Here is a 24,837-nt window from a genome sequence, read left to right on the forward strand (position 1 = left end):
TAAATCATAGACAGTGTCACCAGAAAAGCACCATCACTCCTCCTCCTCCAAAATCTCAAATTTGGACTCATCAGACCAAAGGACAGATTTCCACCAGTCTAATGTCCATTGCTCGTGTTTCTTGGCCCAAGCAAGTCTCTTATTATTATTATTATTGGTGTCCTTTAGTAGTGGTTTCTTTGCAGTAATTCGACCATGAAGGCCTGATTCACGCAGTCTCCTCTGAGCAGTTGATGTTGAGATGTGTCTGTTACTTGAACTCTGTGAAGCATTTATTTGGGCTGCAATTTCTGAGGCTGGTAACTCTAATGAACTTATCCTCTGCAGCAGAGGTAACTCTGGGTTTTCCTTTCCTGTGGCGGTCCTCATGAGAGCCAGTTTCATCATAGTGCTTGATGGTTTTTGCGACTGCACTTGAAGAAACTCAAAGTTCTTGAAAGGTTCCGTATTGACTGACCTTCATGTCTTAAAGTAATGATGGACTGTCGTTTCTCTTTGCTTATTTGAGCTGTTCTTGCCATAATATGGACTTAGTCTTTTACCAAATAGGGCTATCTTCTGTATACTACCTCTACCTTGTCACAACACAACTGATTGGCTCAAATGCATTAAGAAGGACAGACATTTCACAAATGAACTTTTAACAAGGTAAACCTGTTAATTGAAATGCATTCCAGGTGACTACCTCATGAAGCTGGTTGAGAGAATGTCAAGAGTGTGCAAAGCTGTCATCAAGGCAAAGGGTGGCTACTTTGAAGAATCTCAAATATAACACATTTTTATTTGTTTAAATTTTTTTTGGTTACAACATGATTCCATATGTGTTATTTCATAGTTTTGATGTCTTTACTATTATTCTACAATGTAGAAAATGGTAACAATAAAGAAAAACCCCTGGAATGAGTAGGTATGTCCAAACTTTTGACTGGTATTGTACATTTGTATAGACTACCCCTAGGCATTTGAATTCACTGAATTCCATTCTATTCCCTTTAATTCAAATTAGAATTGTAACTCCGTATCATGTTTACTACTTCAATTCAAATTTAAGAATTGAATTGGAATTCATGAGGCATTCTCAATTGAATTCTGAATTGAGCCCAACCCTGGTGTCCACTGAATGAACTAGGTACATGACACCTCTGAGTCGAATCTTCAACTCTTATCTCACTATTGGCATAGCTGCCATCACCATTATTTCCAATCTCTATTAAACATGCCCAGCATATGCTTTGCAATGGAGAAATCGGTTATGAGATTATGGACTATGATCTCGGATTATTTGGGTAATCCGCCCAGTAAATGGCATCTTTCAAAGCACGTCTCTCTTTATATTTTCATGTACAGTGCCTTAGGAAAGTATTCAGACCCCTTGACTTTATCCACATTTTGTTACATTACAACCTTATTTTAAAATAGATTAAATAAAACATTTTCCTCATCAATCTACATACAATACTACAAAATTAAATCAGTTTTTTAGACATTTTTGCAAATGTATTGAAAATAAAAAACAGATACCTTATTTACTTAAGTATTCAGACCCTTTGCTATGAGACTCGACATTGAGCTCAGGTGCATCCTGTTGCTATTGATAATCCTTGAGATTTTTCTACAACTTGAAATGAGTCCATTGGTGGTAAATTCAATTGATTGGACATGGATTTGGAAAGGCACACACTTGTCTATACAAGGTCCCACAGTTGACAGTGCATGTCAGAGCGAAAACCAAGCCATGAGGTTGAAGGAATTGTCCGTAGAGCTTCGAGAAAGGATTGTGTCGAGGCACAGATCTGGGGAAGGGTGCCACAAAATGTCTGCAGCATTGAAGGTCCCCAAGAACACAGTGGCCTCCATCATTCTTAAATAGAAGAAGTTAAGAACCACCAAGACTTTTCCTAGAGCAGGCCGCCCGGCCAAACTGAACAATCTGGGGAGAAGGGCCTTGGTCAGGGAGGTGACCAAGATCCCGATGGTCACTCTGACAGAGCTCTAGAGTTCCTCTTTAGAGATGGAAGAACCTTCCAGAAGGACTACCATTGATGCAGCACTACCATTGATGCTGCTTTTACAGTAGAGTGGCCAAACAGAAGCCACTCCTCAGTAAAAGGCACACAACAGCCCGCTTAGAGTTTGTCAAAAGGCACCTAAGTACTCTCAGACAATGATAAACTAGATTCTCTGGTCTGATGAAACCAAGATTGAACTCTTTGGCCCGAATTCCAAGCGTCACATCTACAGATCGAAATGTAAAGGTAATTTCTGATTTCTGAGCTGAAATATTTAGCATTTCCCATGAAGGCAGTCTCAACTAACACTGCAACATTGCCTTTACATTTCAATCACCCTTTAACGCTAAACTTCAGCAATACAGATTAGATCCAGCCCTAAATATTAGGTGTAATAATGTTATTATGTTTCAGTAGACATGCTTGGCCTATTGTAGTGTAACGAACCTTGCCTAGGTAGGCCAGCTTTGATTCAAATTATCGAAGCTAGATGATTAGTTGATTACTTGAATGAGCTGTGTAGTGCTAGGGCAAAAACCAAAACGTGCACCCCTTGGGGTCCCGAGGAAACCCTGGGTTAACCCTTTTTAGGGGGGATTGTAACAGGTTAGGCAAGGTTTGTTACATTATCCACTCCGTTTGAGCAGTGTAGTCTGCCTATGGTGGAGACCTGCAATGCGGGCTATACTGTCATTAGCAGAAATGGCTACAATTTCATGGTTTAATTTATTTTGTAAACTAGTCTATTGTTCTGAATTGATAGTGCCAATAAACAAAAAGATGCACTGAAACCTGCTTTTGGTGTGGTGTGTGTCCACCTTTTCCCTAATGTTGCAGAGTTTGTAATACTCCCTAGGGACCCTTATTTTGAAAGTTGATTATGCCATAGAGTAAAGCTGTAACTTTGCAGCTGTAACCCTTATGTAAGACAAGACTGAAAAGCTCGATTACAATTTCATTCCATAACCCCTGCCACCCCAATACAGCCTGAACGCACTCACACACTACGTTTTTTTTCATAAGAAATATAGTCAATTAATATTGAGACTCGCATTATTGTCCGTAATTAAGAGTCTAATACTCGACACACTGTCAAGAGATAAGAGTACAGAGTCGGGAAATTGCAATATTGTATCCAACACCCGTCATTGTATCCATTATTATTCAACATCGAAGGACAGTGAGCGTGAAGGTCCAGAAGAAAGGAATTGCCTTCGACTGTACACGAAATAATATCTCCATTGGCAACAGTTGGCAGTCGATTACTATTAGACAAAACAGGGTATCCTAAGTGTTCGTCGTGTGCGTTCGTTAACCGCGAAGAGGAACTGCGCACTGCGGCTTCCCCGGGAGTGAAAATCAAGCCAAGGATTTGGGGGAAATCAAACGGAACCCTTTGCTGGGGTAGGCTATTTAAACGTATACAGTGTCAGATAAAGGATTTAGATAGGGAATAATATCTGCATGCATGTGTCTTTTATGAGAACTGAATATAACCTATGGACTTTCATAACATACGAACTTCAGTTACATAGGATACACGCTGTTATCTCTGGCTCGTTCCTTGAACAGACAATGTGCAATTCGTCAATATGTTAGAGGATTTCCGATTTTCTGCAAGTCTTGGCGTGTTATAGACCGAGGTAAAATTGGTTTTATATTCACACATTCGGACATTCAGGAGACATTCAAGACATTCGCCAAAATCAATAAAAAAATGTAAAAGTCAATAACTAATTCACAGTTTGTTTTGAGTAGAAGTTCCAGCTCTGACTTGATAGAAATGCATACATTGCATGTATTCTGAAATGCATACATATCAATCAAATGCATTTAAAGCGGTATAAATCAATACATAATTAACCGTTTATCACATAAATATCAAACTAGGGTATTATTTATTTTATAAATGGGTAGCATACTTTTACAACATTTGTTTTGAGGAAAAATTCCAGTTTTGATTTTATAGAAATGCATAACATTATAAAATGCCATTTAAAGCTATACAAATCAATAACGTTTTCACTGATTATGACAGAATCATCAAACTAGGTATGATTTATTCTATAAATGTCTAGTATACTTTTAAAACCTTTGCTTTGAGTAGAAATTCCAGTTTTGATTTGATAGACAAACATAAAATCTCATATTGCTTTTAAAGATGAAGAAATCTAATTCAGTGATTGTCTCAGAAAAAAAGTGAAAATATTAATTTATTTGCAATATCTTTAAAGAAATGTCACTTTCAAGTGCAATTTGTTCTATATGAAGTTAGACAATGTTTACATAAATTTATACAATGTTTACAATTTTAAATTGTATTTTAAATCAATGTTTGCATTTTTAGTGCAACAAATCAAATCAAATTTTATTGGTCACAAACACATGGTTAGCAGATGTTAATGCGAGTGTAGCGAAATGCATGTGCTTCTAGTTCCAACAGTGCAGTAATATCTAACAATTCCCCAACAACTACCTAATACACACACATCTAAAGGGGTGAATGAGAATATGTACATATAAGTATTCTGATGAGCGATGGCCAAACGGCATAGGCAGGGTGCAGTAGATGGTATAAATTACAGTATATACATGTGATATGAGTAATGTAAGATATGTAAACATTATTAAAGTAGCATTATTTAAAGTGACATTGTTTAACGTGACTAGGGATTAATTTATTAAAGTGTCCAGTGATTGGGTCTCAATGCAGTATATACATGTGATATGAGTAATGTAAGATATGTAACATTATTAAAGTGATCCATTTATTAAAGTGTCCAGTGATTGGGTCTCAGTGTAGGAACCAGGTTCACTGAGTTAGTGATTGCTATTTAACATTCTGATGGCCTTGAGATAGAAGCTGTTTTTCAGTCTCTCGGTCCCAGCATTGATGCACCTGTACTGACCTCGCCTTCTGGATGGTAGCAGTGTGAACAGGCAGTGGCTCGGGTGGTTGTTGTCCTTGATTATATTTTTTGGCCTTCCTGTGACATCGGGTGCTATAGGTTTCATGGAGGGCATGTAGTTTGCCCCCGGTGATAAGTTGTGCAGACAGCACCACCCCCTGAAGAGCCTTGCGGTTGAGGGCGGTGCAGTTGCCATACCAGGCTGTGATACAGCCCGACAGGATGCTCTCCATTGTGCATCTGTAAAAGTGTGTCAGGGTTTTGGGTGACAGGCCAAATTCCTTCAGCCTCCTGAGGTTGAAGAGGCGCTGTTGCGCCTTCTTCGCCACACTGTCTGTGTGGGTGGACCACTTCAGTTTGTCTGTGATGCGTATGCCCAGGAACTTAAAACTTTCCACCTTCTCCACTACTGTCCCTTTGATGTGAATAGGGAGGTGCTCCCTCTGCTGTTTCCTGAAGTCCACCTCCTTTGTTTTATTGATGTTGAGTGAAAGGTTGTTTTCCTGACACCACACTCCGAGTGCCCTCACCTTCTCCCTGTTGGCTGTCTCGTTGTTGTTGGTGATCAAGCCCACTACTGTTGTGTCATCTGCAAACTTCATGATTGAGTTAGAGGCGTGCATGGCCACGCAGTCGTGAGTGAACAGGGAGTACACGAGAGGGCTGAGCACACACCCTTGTGGGGCCCCAGTGTTGAGGGTCAGCGAAGTGGAGATGTTGTTTCCTACCTTCACCACCTGGGGACGGCCCATCAGAAAGTCCAGGACCCAGTTGCACAGGAAAGGGTTGAGACCCAGGGACTCCAGCTTGATGATGAGCCTGGTGGGTACTATGGGGTTGAATGCTGAGCTGTAGTCAATGAACAGCATTCTTACATAGGTATTATTTTTGTCCAGATGGGATAAGGCAGTGTGAAGTGTGATGGCATTTGCATAATTTGTGGACCTGTTGGGGCGATATGCAAACTGAAGTGGTTCTAGGGTGGCCGGTAAGGTGGTGGTGATATGATCCTTTGACTAGCCTCTCAAAGCACTTCATGATGACAGAAGTGAGTGCTATGGGGCGGTAGTCATTTAGTTCAGTTATCTTTGCCTTCTTGGGTACAGGAACAATGGTAGCCATCTTGAAGCATGTGGGGACAACAGACTGAGATAGGGAGCGATTAAATATGTCTGTAAACACACCAGCCAGCTGGTCTGCTCAAGCTCTGAGGGCACGGCTAGGGATGCTGTTTGGGACAGCAGCCCTGCTAGGGTTAACAAGTTTAAATGTTTTACTCACGTCAGCCACTGAGAAGGAGAGGGGGGGCTTAGTACGTGATTTTCTGTAGACCCTGCCACATACGTCTCGTGTCTGAGTCGTTGAATTGCGACTCCACCTTGTCCCTGTACCGGTATTTTGCTTGTTTGATTGCCTTGCGGCACGAATAACTACAGTTAAAGTCAGAAGTTTACATAGACTTAGGTTGGAGTCATTAAAACTCGTTTTTCAACCACTCCACTAAATTCTTGTTAACAAACTATAGTCGGTTAGGATATCTACTTTGTGCATGTCAAAAGTAATTTTTCCAACAGTTATTTACAGACAGATTATTTAACTTCTATCACAATTCCAGTGGGTCAGAAGTTAACATACATTAAGTTGACTGTGTCTTTAAACAGCTTGGAAAATTCCAGACAATTATGTCATGGTTTTAGAAGCTTCTGATAGGCTAATTGACATCATTTGTGTCAATTGGAGGTGTACCTGTGGATGTATTTCAAGGCCTACCTTCAAACTCAGTGCCTCTTTGCTTGGCATCATGGGAAAATAAAAAGAAATCAACCAAGACCTCAGAAAAAAATGGTAGACATCCACAAGTCTGGTTCATCCTTGGGAGCAATTTCCAAACACCTGAAGGTACCACGTTCATCTGTACAAACAATAGTACGCAAGTATAAACACCATGGGACCACACAGCCGTCATACCGCTCAGGAAGGAGACGTGTTCTGTCTCCTAGAGATGAATGTACTTTGATGCGAAAAGAGCAAATCAATCCCAGAACAACAGCAAAGGACCTTGTGAAGATGCTGGAGGAAACAAGTACAAAAGTATTTATATCCACAGTAAAACAAGTCCTATATCGACAAAGAAGCTTCTTTGCTCAGCAAAGAATCCAGTGCTCCAAACCCCCATTAAAAAGCCAGGCTATGGTTTGCAACTACACATGGGGACAAATATCGTACTTTTTGGAGAAATGTCCTCTGCTCTGATGAAGCAAAAATAGAACTGTTTGGCCATAATGACCATCGTTATGTTTGGAGGGAAAAGTGGGAGGCTTGCAAGCCGTAGAACACTATCCCAACGATGAAGCCCGGGGGTGGCAGCATCATGTTGTGGGGGTGCTTTGCTGCAGCAGGGACTGGTGCACTTCACAAAATAGATGGCATCATGAGAAGGAAAATGATGTGGATATATTGAAGCAACATCTCAAGACATCAGTCAGGAAGTTAAAGCTTGGTCGCAAATGGGTCTTCCAAATGGACAGTTACCCCAAGCATACTTCCAAAGTTGTGGAAAAATGGCTTAAGGACAGAAAAGTCAAGTTATTGGAGTGGCCATCACAAAGCCTTAACCTAAATCCTGTAGAAAATGTGTGGGCAGAACTGAAAAAGCGTGTGCGAGCAAGGAGGCCTACAAACCTGACTCAGTTACACCAGCTCTGTCAGTACGAATGGGCCAAAATTCACCCAAATTATTGTGGGAAGCTTGTGGAAGGCTACCCAAAACGTTTGACCCAAGTTAAACAATTTAAAGGCAATGCTACCAAATACTAATTGAGTGTATGTAAACTACTGACCAACTGGGAATGGAATGACAGAAATAAAAGCTGAAATAAATCATTCTCTACTATGACTCTGAAATGTCACATTCTGAAAATTAAGTGGTGAGCCTAACTGACCTAAGACTTGACATTTTTACTAGGATTAAATGTCAGGAATTGTGAAAAACTGAGTGTACCAGCAATCTACCTCACCAAGCAAAGTGAGAAGAATAAGAGCACTATATTGAAGCTGCCCAGCAACACCCGTTGGGGTCTCCAGGAGGGGAAGGAATCTCTCCAAGAAATGGCCATATCACAGTCTGCTGATATGGACAGCCCCATCAAGAGCATCCTCCTGGATGATGTATTTTGGGAGAGAGTGGTAAGCAGCCTGAAACTACTGAAACCTATAGCAGTGCCATTGCACGAATTGAGGGAGACAATGCCATCCTTTCTAATGTTCAGACACTGCTTGCAGATGTTAGAGAATAAATACTAGACTTCTCAGCAGAGTTGCAAAGGAAAAGCCATGTCTCAGACTGGCCAATAAAAATAAAAGATTAAGATAGCAAAAGAACACAGACATTGGCGTTTTCTTTGCAACTCTGCCTAGAAGGCCAGCATCCCAGAGTTGTCTCCACTGTTGACTTTGAGACTGGTGTTTTGCCGGTACTATTTAATGAAGCTGCCAGTTGAGGACTTGTGAGGCGTCTGTTTCCCAAACTAGACACTCTAATGTACTTGTCCTCTTGCTCAGTTGTGCACCGGGGCCTCCCACTCCTCTTTCTATTCTGGTTAGAGCCAATTTGCGTTGTTCTATGAAGGGAGTATTATACAGCGTTGTACGAGATCTTCAGTTTCTTGGAAATTTTTCGAATGGAATAGCCTTCATTTCTCAGAACAAGAATAGACTGACGATTTTCAGAAGAAAGTTCTTTGTTTTTGGCCATTTTGAGCCTGTAATCGAACCCACAAATGCTGATGTTCCAGATACTCAACTAGTCTAAAGAAGGCCATTTTTATTGCTTCTTTAATCAGGACAACAGTTTTCAGCTGTGCTAACATAATTGCAAAAGGGTTTTCTAAGAATCAATTAGCCTTTAAAAAGTATAAACTTGGATTAGCTAACACAACATGCAATTGGAACACAGGAGTGATGGTTTCTGATAATGGGCCTCTGTACGCCTATGTAGATATTCCATAAAAAATATGCCGTTTCCAGCTACAATAGTCATTTACAACATAAACAATGTCTACACTGTATCTTTGATCAATTAGATGTTATTTTAATGGACAAAATGTGTTTTTCTTCCAAAAACAAGGAGATTTCGGTAGTGTACAGTCATGGCCAAAAGTTGAGAATGACACAAATATTAATTTTCACAAAGTTTGCTGCTTCAGTGTCTTTAGATATTTTTGTCAGATGTTACTATGGAATACTGAAGTATAATTACAAGCATTTCATCAGTGTCAAAAGCTTTTATTGACAATTATATTAAGTTGACGCAAAGAGTCAATATTTGCAGTGTTGACCCTTCTTTTTCAAGACCTCTGCAATCCGCCCTGGCATGCTGTCAATTAACTTCTGGGCCACATCCTGACGGATGGCAGCCCATTCTTGCATATTCAATGCTTGGAGTTTGTCAGAATTTGTGGGGTTATGTTTGTCCACCCACCTCTTGAGGATTGACCACAAGTTCTCAATGGGATTAAGGTCTGGGGAGTTTCCTGGCCATGGACTCAAAATATCGATGTTTATATATCTACTTAGTTATCACTTTTGCCTTTTGACAAGGTGCTCCATCATGCTGGAAAAGGCATTGTTCGTCACCAAACTCTTCCTGGATGGTTGGGAGAAGTTGCTCTTGGAGGATGTGTTGGTACCGTTCTTTATTCATGGCTGTGTTCTTAGGGAAAATTGTGAGTGAGCCAACTCCCTTGGCTGAGAAGCAACCCCACACATAAATGGTCTCAGGATGCTTTACTGTTGGCATGACACAGGACTGATGGTAGTGCTCACCTTGTCTTCTCTGGACAAGCTTTTCTCCAGATGCCCCAAACAATCGGAAAGGGGATTCATCAGAGAAAATGACTTTACCCCAGTCCTCAGCAGTCCAATCCCTGTACCTTTTTGCAGAATATCAGTCTGTCCCTGATGTTTTTATTGGAGAGAAGTGGCTTCTTTGCTGCCCTTCTTGACACCAGGCCATCCTCCAAAAGTCTTTGCCTCACTGTGCGTGCAGCTATACTCACACCTGCCTGCTGCCATTCCTGAGCAAGCTCTGTACTGGTGGTGCCCCGATCCCGCAGCTGAATCAACCTTAGGAGACAGTACTGGCGCTTGCTGGACTTTCTTGGGCGCCCTGAAGCCTTCTTCACAACAATTGAACCGCTCTCCTTGATGGTTGATTTAGGTGCAATCTTACTGGCAGCAATATCCTTTCCTGTGAAGCCATTTTTGTGCAAAGCAATGATGACGGCACGTGTTTCCTTACAGGTAACCGTGGTTGACAGAGAAGAACAATGATTCCAAGCACCTCCCTCCTTTTGAAGCTTCCAGTCTGTTATTCGGACTCAATCAGCATGACAGAGTGATCTCCAGCCTTGTCCTCGTCAACACTCACACCTGTGTTAACGAAAGAATCACTGACATGATGTCAGCTGGTCCTTTTGTGGCAGTGCTGAAATGCAGTGGAATTGTTTGGGGGGGATTCAGTTCATTTGCATGGCAAAGAGGGACTTTGCAATTAATTGCAATTCACCTGATCACTCTTCATAACATTCTGGAGTGTATGAAAATTACCATCATACAAACTGAGGCAGCAGACTTTGTGTAAATTAATTTGTGTTATTCTCAAAACATTTGGCCAACACTGTGTGTTATGGTTCACTCTTAGTTTTCCTAATCTTCACTGTGGAATATTGATCCTCTTGGTTATCTTGATCCTCTTGGTCCTCTTGATCCATCCACCTGTCTTCTATGTTAGTCAGGCCTGACCCCTTCATCCCATAGTTTTTTCCTGTAATCTAATTTAATATGACTGAAGATGCAGAATTTTCTGCCAGGCCCTTTCTAACAAGGTATAACATACTCGTTAGAACTTTGACCACCCGTGCTCTGGACGGACTACATGCCCTCGATAAAATTCTAACTGGAATCTTTCCTCAAATCAAAGGTTTTAAAACTATGCTAGACATTTATAGAATAAATCATAACTAGTTTGATATTTCTGTGACAAACAGTGAATTGGTTATTGATTTTCCGCTTTAAATGGCATCTTATAGATTTGATGTATTTCTATCAAGTTAAACTTGGATTTCTACTCAAATCAAAGGTTGTAAAAGTATTCTAGACATTTATAGAATAAATCATATCTAGTTTGACGATTCTGTGACAAACGGTGAATTAGTTATTGATTTTTACATTTTTAAATGTCGTTTGGCGAATGTCTGTTGAATGTCCAAATGTGTGAATATAAAACCAACTTTACCTCGGTGTATTATACTGTAGGTGCTTTTTTGAGGGACTTGAACAGCCGTCCATGTAGACTATCTTACTGTATCAGGTAAACATTATTGTTCCCTGAGGTAAAATCTGTGCTATAGGGCAGGCTATACATTGGCTATACATAGGTGCCTTCAGAAAGTATTCACATCCCTTGACTTTAAAAATATGTTGTCTTACGTACAGCTTAAATTTAGATTTTTTTTGTCACTGGCCCACAGACAATAACCCATTCGAAATGATTACAAATTAATAAAAAATTGAAAAGCTGAAATGTCTTTGTTCAACGTCTTTGTTATGGGATGCCTAAATAACTTTAGGAGTAAAAATGTGCTTAACAAGTCACACTGTGTGCAATAATAGTGTTTAGCATTATTTTTGAATGACTACCTTATCTACTTGAAAATCTGACCCAGAAATGGTTGACTAGCAATGTTCAACAACCAATTTGACAGAGCTTGAAGATCTTTTTTAATATTGAACTTTTTACCCCATTTTCTCCCCAATTGGTAGTTACAGTCTTGTCCCATCGCTGCAACTCCTGTATGGACTTGGGAGAAGCGAAGGTCGAGAACCATGCCCCCTACGAAACACGACCCTGCCAAGCTGCACTGCTTACTTAACCTGGAAGACATCCGCACCAATGTGTGTGAGGAAACACTGTATAGTTGGCGAATGTTGTCAGATTGCATGCGCCCGGCCCGCCATTAAGAGTCTCTAGAGCTGGGACAAGGATCTCCCGGCTAGCCAAACCCTCCCCTATCCCGGACAACGCTGGGCCAATTGTGCCCCGCGTCATGCATCTCCTGGTCGCGGCCAGCTGTGACACAGCCTGGGATCGAACTGTCGTGATGCCTCAAGCAATGCAATGCCTAAGACCGTGCACTACTTGGAGCCCCGAGCTTGAATAATTTTTCATAGAATAGTTGGTAAATGTTCCAAAATTCAGATGTGGAGAGCTCTTGGAGACTTGCCTGGAAAGACTCACTGTTGTAATCCCTGACAATGGTGCTTCTTCAAAGTATTGGCTCAGGGGTGTGAGTAGTTATGTGAATTAGATATTCCTGTATTTAATTTTCAATAGATTTAAACATTTAAAAAATCTATTTTATCCATTTTGCATTCAGGCTGTACCACAACAAAATGTGGAATAAGTCTAGGGGTATGAATACTTTCTGAAGGCACTGTACATCAAGGCGGCTGCAGCCTACAGGCAAAGAGCATAGAAAATGTTCAGTAATTTTCATCGTAGTGTATAATGTCTTTGGTTGTCAGATAATGATCACCTTATGTAGGCTAGGCATACAGTGCATTCGAGAAAGTATTCAGACCTCTTGACTTTATCCACATTTTGTTACATTACAGCCTTATTCTAAAATGGATTAAATAATATAATTTTCCCCATGAATCGACACACAATACCCCATTAATGACAAAGTGAAAACAGGTTTTTAGACATTTTTGAAAATGTACTAAAAATAAAAAACAGAAATACCTTATTTACACAAGTATTCAGACCGTTTGGTATGAGACTCGAAATTGAGCTCAGGTGCATCATGTTTCCATTGATAATCCTTGCGATGTTTCTACAAATGGATTGGAGTCCACCTGTGGTAACTTCAATTGAATGGACATGATTTGAAACAGCACACACCTGTCTATGTAAGGTCCCACAGTCAGAGCAAAAACCAGCCATGAGGTTGAATGATTGTGTCAAGGCACAGATCTGGGGAAAGGTTCCAAAAAGTTTCTACAGCATTGAATATCCCCAATGTCCCCAATACAGTCGCCTTCATCATTCTTAAATGGAAGAAGTTGGGAACCACCAAGACTCTTCCTAGAGCTGGCTGCCTGGCCAAACTGAAAAATCGGAAGAGAAGGGCCTCATTCAGGGAGGTGACCAAGGACCTGATGGTCACTCTGGTAGAGCTGCAGAGTTCCTCTATGGAGATGGGAGAACCTTCCAGAAGGACCACCATCTCTGCAGCACTCCACCAATCAGGCCTTTATGGTAGTGGCCAGAAGGAAGCCACTCCTCAGTAAAAGGCACATGACAGCATTCTTGGAGTTTGCCAAAAGGCACCTAAAAGACTCTCAGACCATGAGAAACAAGATTCTCTGGTCTGATGAAACCAAGATTGAACACTTTGGCCTGAATGCCAAGCGCCACGTCTGGAGAAAACCTGGCACCATCCCTGCAGTGAAGTATGGTGGTGGCAGCATCATGCTGTCAGGATGTTTTTCAGCGGCAGGGACTGGAAGACTATTCAGGATTGAGGGAAAGATGAACGGAGCAAAGTACAGAAAGGTCCTTGATGAAAAGAGCTCAAGACCTCAGACTGGGGTGAAGGTTCACACTGCAACAGGACAACAACCCTAAGCACACAGCCAAGACAATGTAGGTGGGGCTTCGGGACAAGTCTCTGTATGTCTTTGAGTGGCCCAGCCAGAGCCCGGACTTGAACCCGATCGAATATCTCTGGAGAGACCTGAAAATAGCTGTGCAGCGACGCTCCTCATCCAACCTGACAGAGCATGAGAGGATCTGCAGAGAAGAATGGGAGAAACTCCCCAAATACAGGTGTGCTAAGCTTGTAGCGTTATACCCAAGAAGACTCAAGGCTGTAATCACTGCCAAAGGTGCTTCAACAAAGTACTGAGTAAGGGGTCTGAATACTTATGTAAATGTGATTTGTTTTTTTATTTGTAATAAATGTGCAAAAAATCTAAACCTGTTTTTGCATTGTCATTATGGGGTATTGTGTGTAGATTGATGAGGAGAGCAAAAAAAATAGTTTAATCATTTTTAGAATAAGGCTGTAACGTAACAAAATGTGGAAAAATCAAGGGGCCTGAATACTTTCCTGTAGAAGCCCACTAGCCCACCAATCAAGATAGAAGTTAGCGAGTAGGGAATCCCTAATAGAGAAATCCCATATTCAGAGACTGTCGCTGTAGTGTCTTAGCCCCTATTACTAATGGATATAATAAGAAAGACTCTGAATACATGGAAGTGAAATGGAGCCTTACATTTACTAAATCTAGTTAGTTTTTATAATTCATTATCTAGGCCTAGAGCAGTTGTGTAATGTTTGGGGGCCAGGGTTAAGGTTAGACTTGACTTCCTTTTACCTATTGTCCTTCTCCACTATCTTTACCTTTGTGATGAAGTTATGCGATTGTTCTAACCGGGACTTGAACCCAGGACCTTGTGAAATCCTAACCCTTCGACAAAATCTCTATGTGGGCTTGGGTTAAGGCCACTACAATATTAACACTATTTCTCCATTTACTCTCTCCCTTCCCATTCCAAGCTCCTTACGCTCCTCTCACCCATCCACTTCTTCTACCTCTTCCTCCTCCTCTCTCTCTCTGGTGTGTGATGGCGCTGTGTGTGTGAGCCATGGGCCCCTCTCCGACCACCCTGTCCAAGCTCAAGCTGGGGAAGCTGCGTGTGGTGCGCCGGCGGCTGCTACAGCGCTACGAGCACCAGCCCTATGTCTCGTGCCTGGCCGGCCTCTACGGCTGTCAATGGAGACGCTACCAGAGGACCCGCGCCACACCGGGAGACTGCTGCTGCAGCAAGGTTAGAGAAGTCAGGGACTGTGGTTTTACAGGATGGTTAAATAACCTTGACAGTGCAGAGACTATACTCACACACACACATTATAACAATGTACTCTCTCTCACACACACCCAGCCTCACAACGTGAGTCAAACACACACTCTCTTTCTTTATCTCCCTATCGATATCTCTCTCTAGCATTGCTTACATCATTTGTACTGTCATGGTTTTACAATCATTGTTAAGCCAATGGGGAGCTTTTTCCTCACATTCCTCCCTCTCCTCAGAGTTCAAAGGGCACACCACGCTGTAAACTGTATGGAAAGCATTCTAGGGTATAAATACATGCAGTGAGTGCGGAAAGTATTCAGAACCCTTCCCTTCTTCCACATTTTGTTACGTTATATCCTTATTCTAAAATGGATTACATTTTTAAAAATCTGAAGGGGTCTGAATACCTTCCAATGCACATTCACACGTTTTGAATTTCCCAGCCCCGTGAAAGACTGGCAAGATTTTGTAAGATTATTCAATGCTGCAAAACAACAACTTGCTGTGTGACATTCTAATCATTGAATAATGGTAGCCCAGACTTGAGTTGTTTACCTCGTGTTGGGGTCAAACATACAAAGAGAAGTGATCAGTGTGGAGGAGGTTTTGGCTCTGTCCTAAATCGCTGCCTTGCAACCAAAATGTTGTCGGTCCAATCCCAATCTCTGTTAATTTCTTGGTATTGTACATTTTCATGCCAACAGTATATATGGGTTATGAATTTGATATGAAGTCTGTGGGACTTATTGTGTTTCTCTATCCTGCAGTTGGAGTGTGTCAGCTTTGCTCTCCTCATCATGACTTTCTGTCTCACGCTGGTCTTCCTCTACTTCTGGAGTGAAGCTCAGAATGACTACAATGATTTTGACTGGTAGGTGTGCTAGAATGTATTCGTAATGTGTACACACATCTAAGTATCTTTATTAACAAGCACGCAAATATATAAATACTCAAGGGCACACACACAGACATTATACACACACACACTAACAACATTACCATACTGTATAGTCACGACTGGTGTCTCTGGTGCTGACTGTTCGCTCTCTAACTGCTGCACTCTCTGCTTTCTTTCTGTGTGGCTCCTGCTCTCGCACTCACATGTCACACACACACACACACACACACACACACACACACACACACATTTTCTCTCTCAACTCTTGTCATCCTCTTTCTCCCCCTCTCGCTCTTGCTTTCTTCCCCTTTTCTCACCTTTCCAGGTTTAACTTTGGGAACCTAGGATTCTGGTTCCCCTGGTCTGTGGTGTTGCTGGTCATTGCTGCCGCTTTTTTCAGCTACGTCACTCTGCTGCTGGTGAGGGGTGTATTTGTGTGTTTTTATGTTTGAGGGGTATATTTGTGTGGGGTTTTTTTTATTTGAGGGGTGTATTTGTGTGTTTTTTTGTTTGAGGGGTGTGTTTTTTTGTTTGAGGGGTGTGTTTTTTTGTTTGAGGGGTGTGTTTTTTTGTTTGAGGGGTGTGTTTGTGTGTTTTTTTTGTTTGAGGGGTGTGTTTTTTTATTTGAGGGGTGTATTTGTGTGTTTTTTTGTTTGAGGGGTGTGTTTTTTTGTTTGAGGGGTGTGTTTTTTTGTTTGAGGGGTGTGTTTTTTTTGTTTGAGGGGTGTATTTGTGTGTTTTTTTGTTTGAGGGGTGTATTTATGTGGTTTTATGTTTGAGGGGTGGTTGGCATCTGATATGAGGTGTGTGTGGTTTGAGTTGTAGCTGTTGGCTGTGTGTCTGCTGTCAGAGGGACAGAAGCTGTACCTACACTGGGGCCACAAGGTAACGTCCTCACTCCTTTGAACTTCCTGCCTACTTCTCTACCTCATGTGTCCTATCCATCACTTTGTCCTTATGGCCCATAAGTTGTATAATCATCCCATCCATTCTTCTGTGACAAGATTAAATTAATGATTTTACCTAGAAGAAATTGCTGACTGCCTTGTAGAAGAAAAGTTCAAATAAATGCTGAATGCTGCACATTTATGGATAGATCCTGAAAAATGAAGTGAACATTAATTGTGCTCAGCTCAGTTCAAAGTTAGGTGAATGAAGTGTTCGGTAGTGTGAGTATGGTATGGTGCTAATGGTTGTATGTTATTCTAACTCTGGGTGTGTTGCCAGATTGGCATCCTGGTGACTCTAGCCTTCTCCATTGTGGCCACAGCAGTTCTGTCTGACCTATGGAGCAAAGAGTGGACCACTCTCCTCCTCTCTTTCCAGGTGGGGCCTCCCTTCTTTCATCTATATAGTCATCACTATCTCTTTATTCTCTGTCTTTCCCCCACCTTCTGCAATTTGTTTATGTTTTGAATAGGTGACGGCGCCATATTTGCATGTGGGAGGAGTCTTGTTGCTGACACTGCTATCTTGGCCAATAGCCTTACATTTCTTCCGCATCAATAAGAAAGGTGAGTCTGAGTAGGTGGGGCATGTTTGAGCAGCTGTATAAATAATATGCAAATTACAGAGTAGAATTAGGCAAATACTGACATCATACCTAGGGCAAGGACGGAAACTTCAGGGAGGTTTTCTATCTCAATCAGAGGAGGCTGGGAGGAGCTATAGGAGGACAGGCTCATTGTAATGGCTCGAATGGAATCAATGAAATGGTACCTATAGCTCCTTCCAGATTTGAATGATTTGTTTTACAAAATGTGTAGTCTGGTGTAATTTCTTTGGTCTTAAGGAAATGAATCAACCAGAAATGGATATCTGTATCCCATAATAGTGTGTGTGTGTGTGTGTGTGTGTGTGTGTGTGTGTGTGTGTGTGTGTGTGTGTGTTCCAGTATGGCGGACGCTCATCATGGGGCTGTACCTGGCGGTTCTGTGTGCCCTCTACTTAGTGCCCCTGGGCATGTACTCACCCTGCCTCAAAAAAGAGGGTGCTCTGGGCCCCGCTCCAGCCCTCATCGGGCACAGAGGGGCACCCATGGTGGGTAGGCCTTGTCAGCAATAACATTAATGCCAACCCATTCTTATCAACTATTTTCAAAACTGACTGGAAACGACTTTTTATACAAGTTACATAACATCGAACAACATAGCAGTGACATTGTATTGGTAGTAGTAGTTGAATAGAGGTGTCGGGTTTCGATTATAGGTGCAATTGTCCCAGAGTCCCGGTAAGAGGACTGATAATGCCTAGCCGGAGACAGGGATACAACTCACACTTTAATGCCACACCGAACGGACAGTCACACAGCAAGCAAGAAGAGGAGACTAGCTGTAATGATAGTGTATAGTGGTTTTCTGTATGACAGAAGGAACAGCGAATATACATTACAACAGAGTGTTGGCTATACAATAGTAATAGCAGTGATGCAATATATACAAATCAGCAATGGCATAGCAATGGGTTAGCACACAATAGTAATGGTTGTAGTAGCGTAGCAAGGTAATATTATTGGCTGGTAATAAATATACAGTAATACACAGGGGTTAGTAAGCTAACATGCTACAAAGCAGTAATGCAGGCGAACAGGCTACATAGCACAAATGGTAGCATACTGTAGTGAGGGCTAGAATAGCATAGGCAATATACAACAGGATGATATTTGTGACTAGCATAGTATACAACATGTACGGGGGAGCTAGCATGCTAGGTTAGCAGGCCACGGGCTAGTAGGCCTAAGGCTATAGATAATAACACACAGTAGTATGGACAGTAAGGGCAAGTTAGCATCAGCGTTAAAACTACAAAGGCTAACATGCTAACAAGCGGCCATGTTGAATGTGGCTATGACCATATCAGGGAGTGACCGGGTCACTAGTTTGCTGAACTGATGTTTATGCCTGCTATTTATCATCTGTGCTGGTAGCGCCTCTGTTTGGGATAACTATGTTAGAATCATGTTTATGTGTATTAAATCTCAGCTTGCTCCAGAGAACACTCTCATGTCCTTTGAGAAGGCAGTGGAGGCTGGTGGGGAAGGTCTGGAGACTGACGTCACCCTCAGGTCAGTGGTGGTTGTCAACCCTCCTCACACCCTGTCCATCTTGTGTACCGAAGCATGTCCCAACATTCGTCTATCTCACCAGTCGTGGGTATTATGAAACAAGCTTGCTATGCAAGGTTAACTCAACATACTTGTAGCTGGTGAGCTCATATCATCAACAAGCCATTGCCATCAGGTTCTTTCCCATGTTTTTCCTGGGCATTTTTATTGGAGTAAAACATTTATTGAAGGAGACTGACATACCTGAATAAATTATAGATAGATTGATAAAGTACCTGGGTGTCTTTGACGGAGTTATCGTGATGCACTTCAGTCAACTCTGTAACTGTCAACTCTGCAATGGTCAACTCCATAACCATCAACTCAGTAACTGCCATGTCCTCCTCTCGTTGTCATAGCTACGACGGGGTGCCCTTCCTGATGCACGACCGCACCCTGAGGAGGACTACCAACGTGCAGAATGTGTTCCCCAACCGGACGGATGCCCCTGCGGCCATGTTCACCTGGGGAGAGCTGGAGACCCTCAACGCCGGGGACTGGTTCCTCTATGTGAGTCACCAACCGCCGCTGTGGTAGTACCTCAGGAAGACTCAGGGTCACGTAAAATAAGCCTAGTCTTGAACTGCTTTTTAATAAAAATCATGATCATTTTGCTTCATGGACATGGTATGATGGGATACCAATGGAAGTAGTTATGACAATATAATAAGATGATGGATAGTGAAGGTAGACATTTTGTCACTACACCAAAGTACTATTGATGGGGGTCGGGAGGTTATTGATTGCTCAACTCCAATTGGACAACCAAAGACTTTATGGAATACAATGTGATATTACATTGTCTCCTGCATTGCGCCATGAAATATGATTTGCCATGATGCCAAAGCATTCCGTATACAGACTGTCTCTCTCCCCCTGGTGGTTCTGCAGCGCGACCCGTTTGGCACGGCCTGGTCTCTGGGCCCCGAGGACCGGGCGCAGGCACAGAACCAGTCTGTGTGCACCCTCAGGGACTTCCTGGAACTGGCAGCCCAGAGGGGCAAACAGGTGATCTTTGACCTCTACCGCCCCCCTCGGGGCCACCCCTACAGGGACACCTGGATCACACGCACCCTCGAGGTCATCCAGAACGAGTCCTCCATCCACTCACACCAGGTGAGGGCACTGTGGGACGATGTTATAAAGAGAAGTAGGGTGAAGTTTCCCCTAGGTGCTGATCTTGGGTCAGTTTTGCATTTTCCTCACTAATGGTTAAGGTTAGGATTGGGGGATGGGAAGCTGATCCTAGATCTGCACCTAGGGGAAACTTATTCACTTTGTGTCTGTGTTAGGGGCCTTCATGGTCCAAAAAGTTGGACCCGTTCCAAAATGGACCTGGGGCTTTCCCATCTGGACCCGATATGCATAAATAAATGTTGACAATATAGAGACCCGGTCCAAACAAACTCGAGGACAACTAGAACCATTCCGTATAGACTTTTATATAACTTTTGCCCCACACGGAGGCTCTATGACTGTAGCCTATTGCCTCTTTGATGACTTATGATTGGCCAACAACAAGCTACAAGCGGCACTCTCGTGAAAAGCAAAGAGCAGTTGCATAAATTATACAATTTCTCTCTCTCTACTGCAGCAGTCACGTTCTGATCTATATGGGTCCTTCCGGGATAGTCGGTTAAAACTACACCTACTCGAGACCTGGGACAATCACAGGAGATTTGACCCAGACCCGTGAAATGTTTTCTAATTCTAGATCTGATCCCGCTCGGGTCTCGGATCGGGTCTCAGGTGTTCGGGTACAGGTGGATCCGTAAAGACCTCTGTGTGTGTGTGTGTCAGGTGCTGTGGCTGCCCCCGGACCTGCGGAGCCTGGTCCAGAAGATGGACCCTGACCTCCAGCAGACCTCTGGGTCCTGGAGTCCAGTGGAGGAGCTGCAGCAGAACCACATCGTCCAACTCAACCTGCACTACAGCTCCATGTCAACAGAGATGATCAGGTGTGTCTGTGTTTGTGTGTGTATGTCTGTGCGTTAACTGGCTATGTGTTTGTTCATTATCTGTCTGTGTGTGATGCCTCCCCCAGTGAGTATGCGGCAGCTAACATCAGCACCAACCTGTATGTGATCAGCCAGCCGTGGCTCTACTCTCTGGCCTGGTGCTCCGGGGCTCAGTCTGTCACCACCAATTCCCCACAGCTCCTCTACAAACTCACCAGACCCCTTTTCCTCATGGTGAGAAAAACAACCTGGGACAAATACTTCTGCATCCCAATAATCTATCTTTTCACAAGAAGTGTGCACTTGTTCACTACTCTCCACAAATGTAAAAACATTGTATTTTGGTGTAGGTATGAGCTAGAGGGAGTTTCCATCATACTGGTATTTTATACTGGTAATTTTCTTTCATATCCATGAAGGGAAGTGAACAAGTGCACACTTTGAGAGAAAGGACTGATTATTGGGATAATGGGCCCAAATGCAGCCTATATCCTACATTCCTTGAAGTATCACAGATCTAAAATGATTTGGATTGGTGAAAGTAATACACCTAGAGACAATGGTTGTCTGTCTTTCTCTCTCAGACTCCAGATGAGTACAATCTGATGTGGGTCCTCACCGATGTGGTGTCCTTCATCCTCATCCTCATCATCTTCATCTTCCACTGGTGAGTGAGCCCACCAGAATACAGAGAGCAAGGGTGGTCATAAGGTGCCTTTTAATATGCCTACATAAAAAAACGTAGATTGGTTATGTGATTGAAATTGAAGCTTCGGATGAAGGTAGGTCTGTTTTGGATATAACGGTGATGTCACTTCCTGTAGTGTTCCTTCCTGTCGTGTCACTGCTTATAGCGATGACTGTAACTGTGTTGGTTGACAGGTGGCGAGAACGAGGCTTGGCTTTCTGTTCGGGCAGCAAACCCACACTAGAACACGGCACCTACAGCAAGTTCAGGACAGGTGAGTTAGAGGGTGTCGGTAGGAGATACCCAGTCTTTGCTCCATGGCTAGCTTTGGTACCATATGAGATACATGTACACACACACGCAGGCACTAACCCTATATAGCAGGGAACATGAATTATATTCAGCCGCTGGCTGATTTTTGTCTTGAGCGGATGGTCAGGAGGCCGGAACATAATTACAAATCATTTGTAGACTGGGCTTCTTGCGGTCAATTTGCAAACATATATGATAACACATAATACTTTTAAACCTTGCTTACATTTGTATATGATCACATAGCTTATATCGCTCTATTATCCGTGGGAATTCAAATCACTTGGGGTTGATTTGCTGGTGATTTTATAGTCTTTTATGTCCATCAATAAAAATAAATCAAATACTATTATTATTTTTGCTCAGAAAACTTGGAGGGGGACAAATAAAAATCCCTCGTGGGCCAAATCCCGCCTGCGGGTCGCCAGTTGGGGAACCCTGCTATATAGGCTTAGAACAGAGATGGGTTGAAATGAAAAAGACAATGTATTACATGTATTACTTAATCATTAATACATATGAATGATAATGACCATTGCCAACCCCTAACCTCATCCCCCTGACAGAGATGAGTGATGTGTGGTCCGTCTCCAGTGTCAACATCCTGGGAGAGCCTTTATGGAAGCCCTCTAGCCACGGAGCCTAACCTGGCGACCGTTTCAGAGCACTGAGAACCAACCAACCAATCTCCTCTGTGAGGCTCAGTTCAAACAAACCATTCCTCCCCCTCACTCTCACAACACCCCTGGGCCCAACCTGGCATCTCACCAGGACCCAACCTGGTAACCCGGAGCTCAACCTGTCAACCCCTGTAACTTTTAGTGAGAATGAGAAATAGTTCAATGATGTGAGGCCTATCTGAGCTATAAGTGGCGCTGATGTTGTGTCACTTGCAGAAAGGATTTCATTGCATTGAAATGAATCCGTAAATCCCAGATTAAAGCTCACACAGCCTCAAGGACCATAACCAACTCTTCACACGACAGACACCCTCTGATGCTGGGAAGAGATGACTCCACTATTGAACCAGGCCCATGGAAATGGATTACTCACTGCATTAATATCAGAAAAAAAGAGACCTTCCGCTGTAGATATTCTCAATTTATTTTGCCCTCCATGGGTTCCTTTCCATTTCAGCAGCCACTGCAGTGTTGAGTTGCGTGAATTACAAACACTTTACCATTTCCTTACTGTGTGAGAGTAGTGGTCGATAAGATGTGTGTATATGACCAGACTGGAGTTCAATTAGTACGTGTTTTGTTTTCTTTCGAATACTTATGCTGTGCTTGATTGAGCTTTCCTGGCATTTAGGGAACTAATGAAGTAGTCACAAAAGTGCAAACTCTGCCCATCTGGAATCTGGCACTCCAATCAAATGGTCAAAGTATTGCAAAGAAAAATGAATACTATTAGAACCCAGGTTTGAATATGACACGATGATTCTGTTTATTTCTGGAGATAAATTAATGTGTTTGATTGTAGTCTACGTTTATAAGCACTTTTAGAGCATTAGGCGGCGTAATGAGGTGACACCCAGAGAACCTTGCAACATACTGTATAATCACTGCAACAACATAACAGTGACCTACTGAGAACAATTAGACTATGTGTATTTCTATGGTCCATATTGAGTTCATTGTTTTTAACACATTTGTTTCGTCTTTTCAACACAAATGAAAATCCTTCTGGCAAGGATAAAAATAAATGTTATACAATGTTTAGTCCTTTTGGCCAGATTATAGTATAACTCTTACATCTCCCTATAGTTGATTCTGCCTCAGCTTTGCTGTGCCAAATCAATGTGAATAATGTCAACTTCAGCTCTGGTAGCTGAGAGAATGTTTTTTCTAATAATTACTATTGAACCTGTTAGATTCCTTTATGACTGACGACATATTGATGAGTAACTCATCACAAAGCTACGGTGGTCCGACAGGGCAAAGTAGCTTCTAAAAGCCACCGTACAAAGCCTTAGGAATACCTACAAAAGAAAAGTATGTTCTGCCAAAGAATCACAGTATAGTTACAGTACAATTCTGATTTGTCATCTACGTACGACACCTGTAGTGTTCTCTTGGTCGTAAGATCGTCTTCGTTCTATCTGATTTAGAGACATTTAAGAGCTGTATGTTGTTTTAGTTACTCTTCGGATTTTAACAGGATGACATATCATGTTAAAAGACCATTTTCAAACATGCCAATTTGTAATTGTATTGTCTCAACGTTTCATTGTTGTCATTTTGTTCATTTCCCATTCTGTGATAGACATTTTTGTGTTCCATAGTGTGAGATTTGCAAAGTGCCTAACAATTGTCATGTAAGAAAATAAAGAGGCCCTGCTAATCCAGAGTTAGAAGACCGGCAACAAATGTCCAAAATTAAGCTGAGAGGAAAACTCTCAGTTGGCAGTGAGAGCCATTGTATTTAGTATGAGCCTATTTCACTATGAAGTCATTTTAAACAATGGCGTTATTGAGAGGGGTGAACGCGACTTCTTGCGTTAACATGATCAGAAATGAACTGAACATTTTGTTTCGTTTAAGTTGGTTTGATTGTTTTCTTATCAAATGGCATAATACTGAAATAGGCTCATTAATCTTTTGGGGTGCTGAACATTAGGCATTAAAGGAAATATTTGTAATTTCTTTATTGATACCAACATTACATGGACCAACATTTACAAAACAAGAACAGTTTGAGCTAATTGAATATCCACTATACAGAACGGCACACAACAATGTAAATGTGGGCTCTATTCAATCAGATCTCCTTTAGCCCACATCTGCATAGCAGTTGTTTTGCCGGTGGAACTGCATTAGAACTGTCAAATCCACAAGCGGCTCGTGGCATCATACCTAAAGTGGACATTGCCATTGGCTGCACGGAGTCGCATTAACAGAAATCCCATGCAGCCTTGTTTACAAGGTCTAACACTGGAATGTGAGATGTAATCTACACCTCCATTAGGATGATAGAAATCCTCATAATTTTCTTTTAATGATTTTTACATTTGAGCGTAATAATTTCTATATAGC

General features: G+C 42.2%; 1 protein-coding gene across 1 annotated transcript; it reads left to right on the top strand.

Moving 5' to 3' along the window:
* Positions 1–3,244: 3,244 nt before the first annotated feature.
* On the top strand, positions 3,245–24,151 carry LOC110537666 (glycerophosphodiester phosphodiesterase 2). Its single transcript, XM_021623879.3, has 16 exons — positions 3,245–3,413; positions 14,542–14,813; positions 15,611–15,714; positions 16,067–16,160; positions 16,567–16,626; positions 16,969–17,067; positions 17,162–17,255; positions 17,636–17,781; positions 18,723–18,805; positions 19,204–19,354; positions 19,736–19,960; positions 20,645–20,802; positions 20,889–21,036; positions 21,387–21,469; positions 21,685–21,764; positions 22,369–24,151. Exons 2-16 carry the CDS (start codon positions 14,631–14,633, stop codon positions 22,446–22,448), a joined length of 1,788 nt encoding a protein of 595 aa, XP_021479554.2. The 5' UTR covers positions 3,245–3,413; positions 14,542–14,630; the 3' UTR covers positions 22,449–24,151.
* Positions 24,152–24,837: the final 686 nt, after the last annotated feature.

Source organism: Oncorhynchus mykiss, chromosome 12 (assembly GCF_057628025.1).
Source record: "Oncorhynchus mykiss isolate SJ-2025 chromosome 12, ASM5762802v1, whole genome shotgun sequence".
NCBI lineage: Eukaryota > Metazoa > Chordata > Actinopteri > Salmoniformes > Salmonidae > Oncorhynchus > Oncorhynchus mykiss.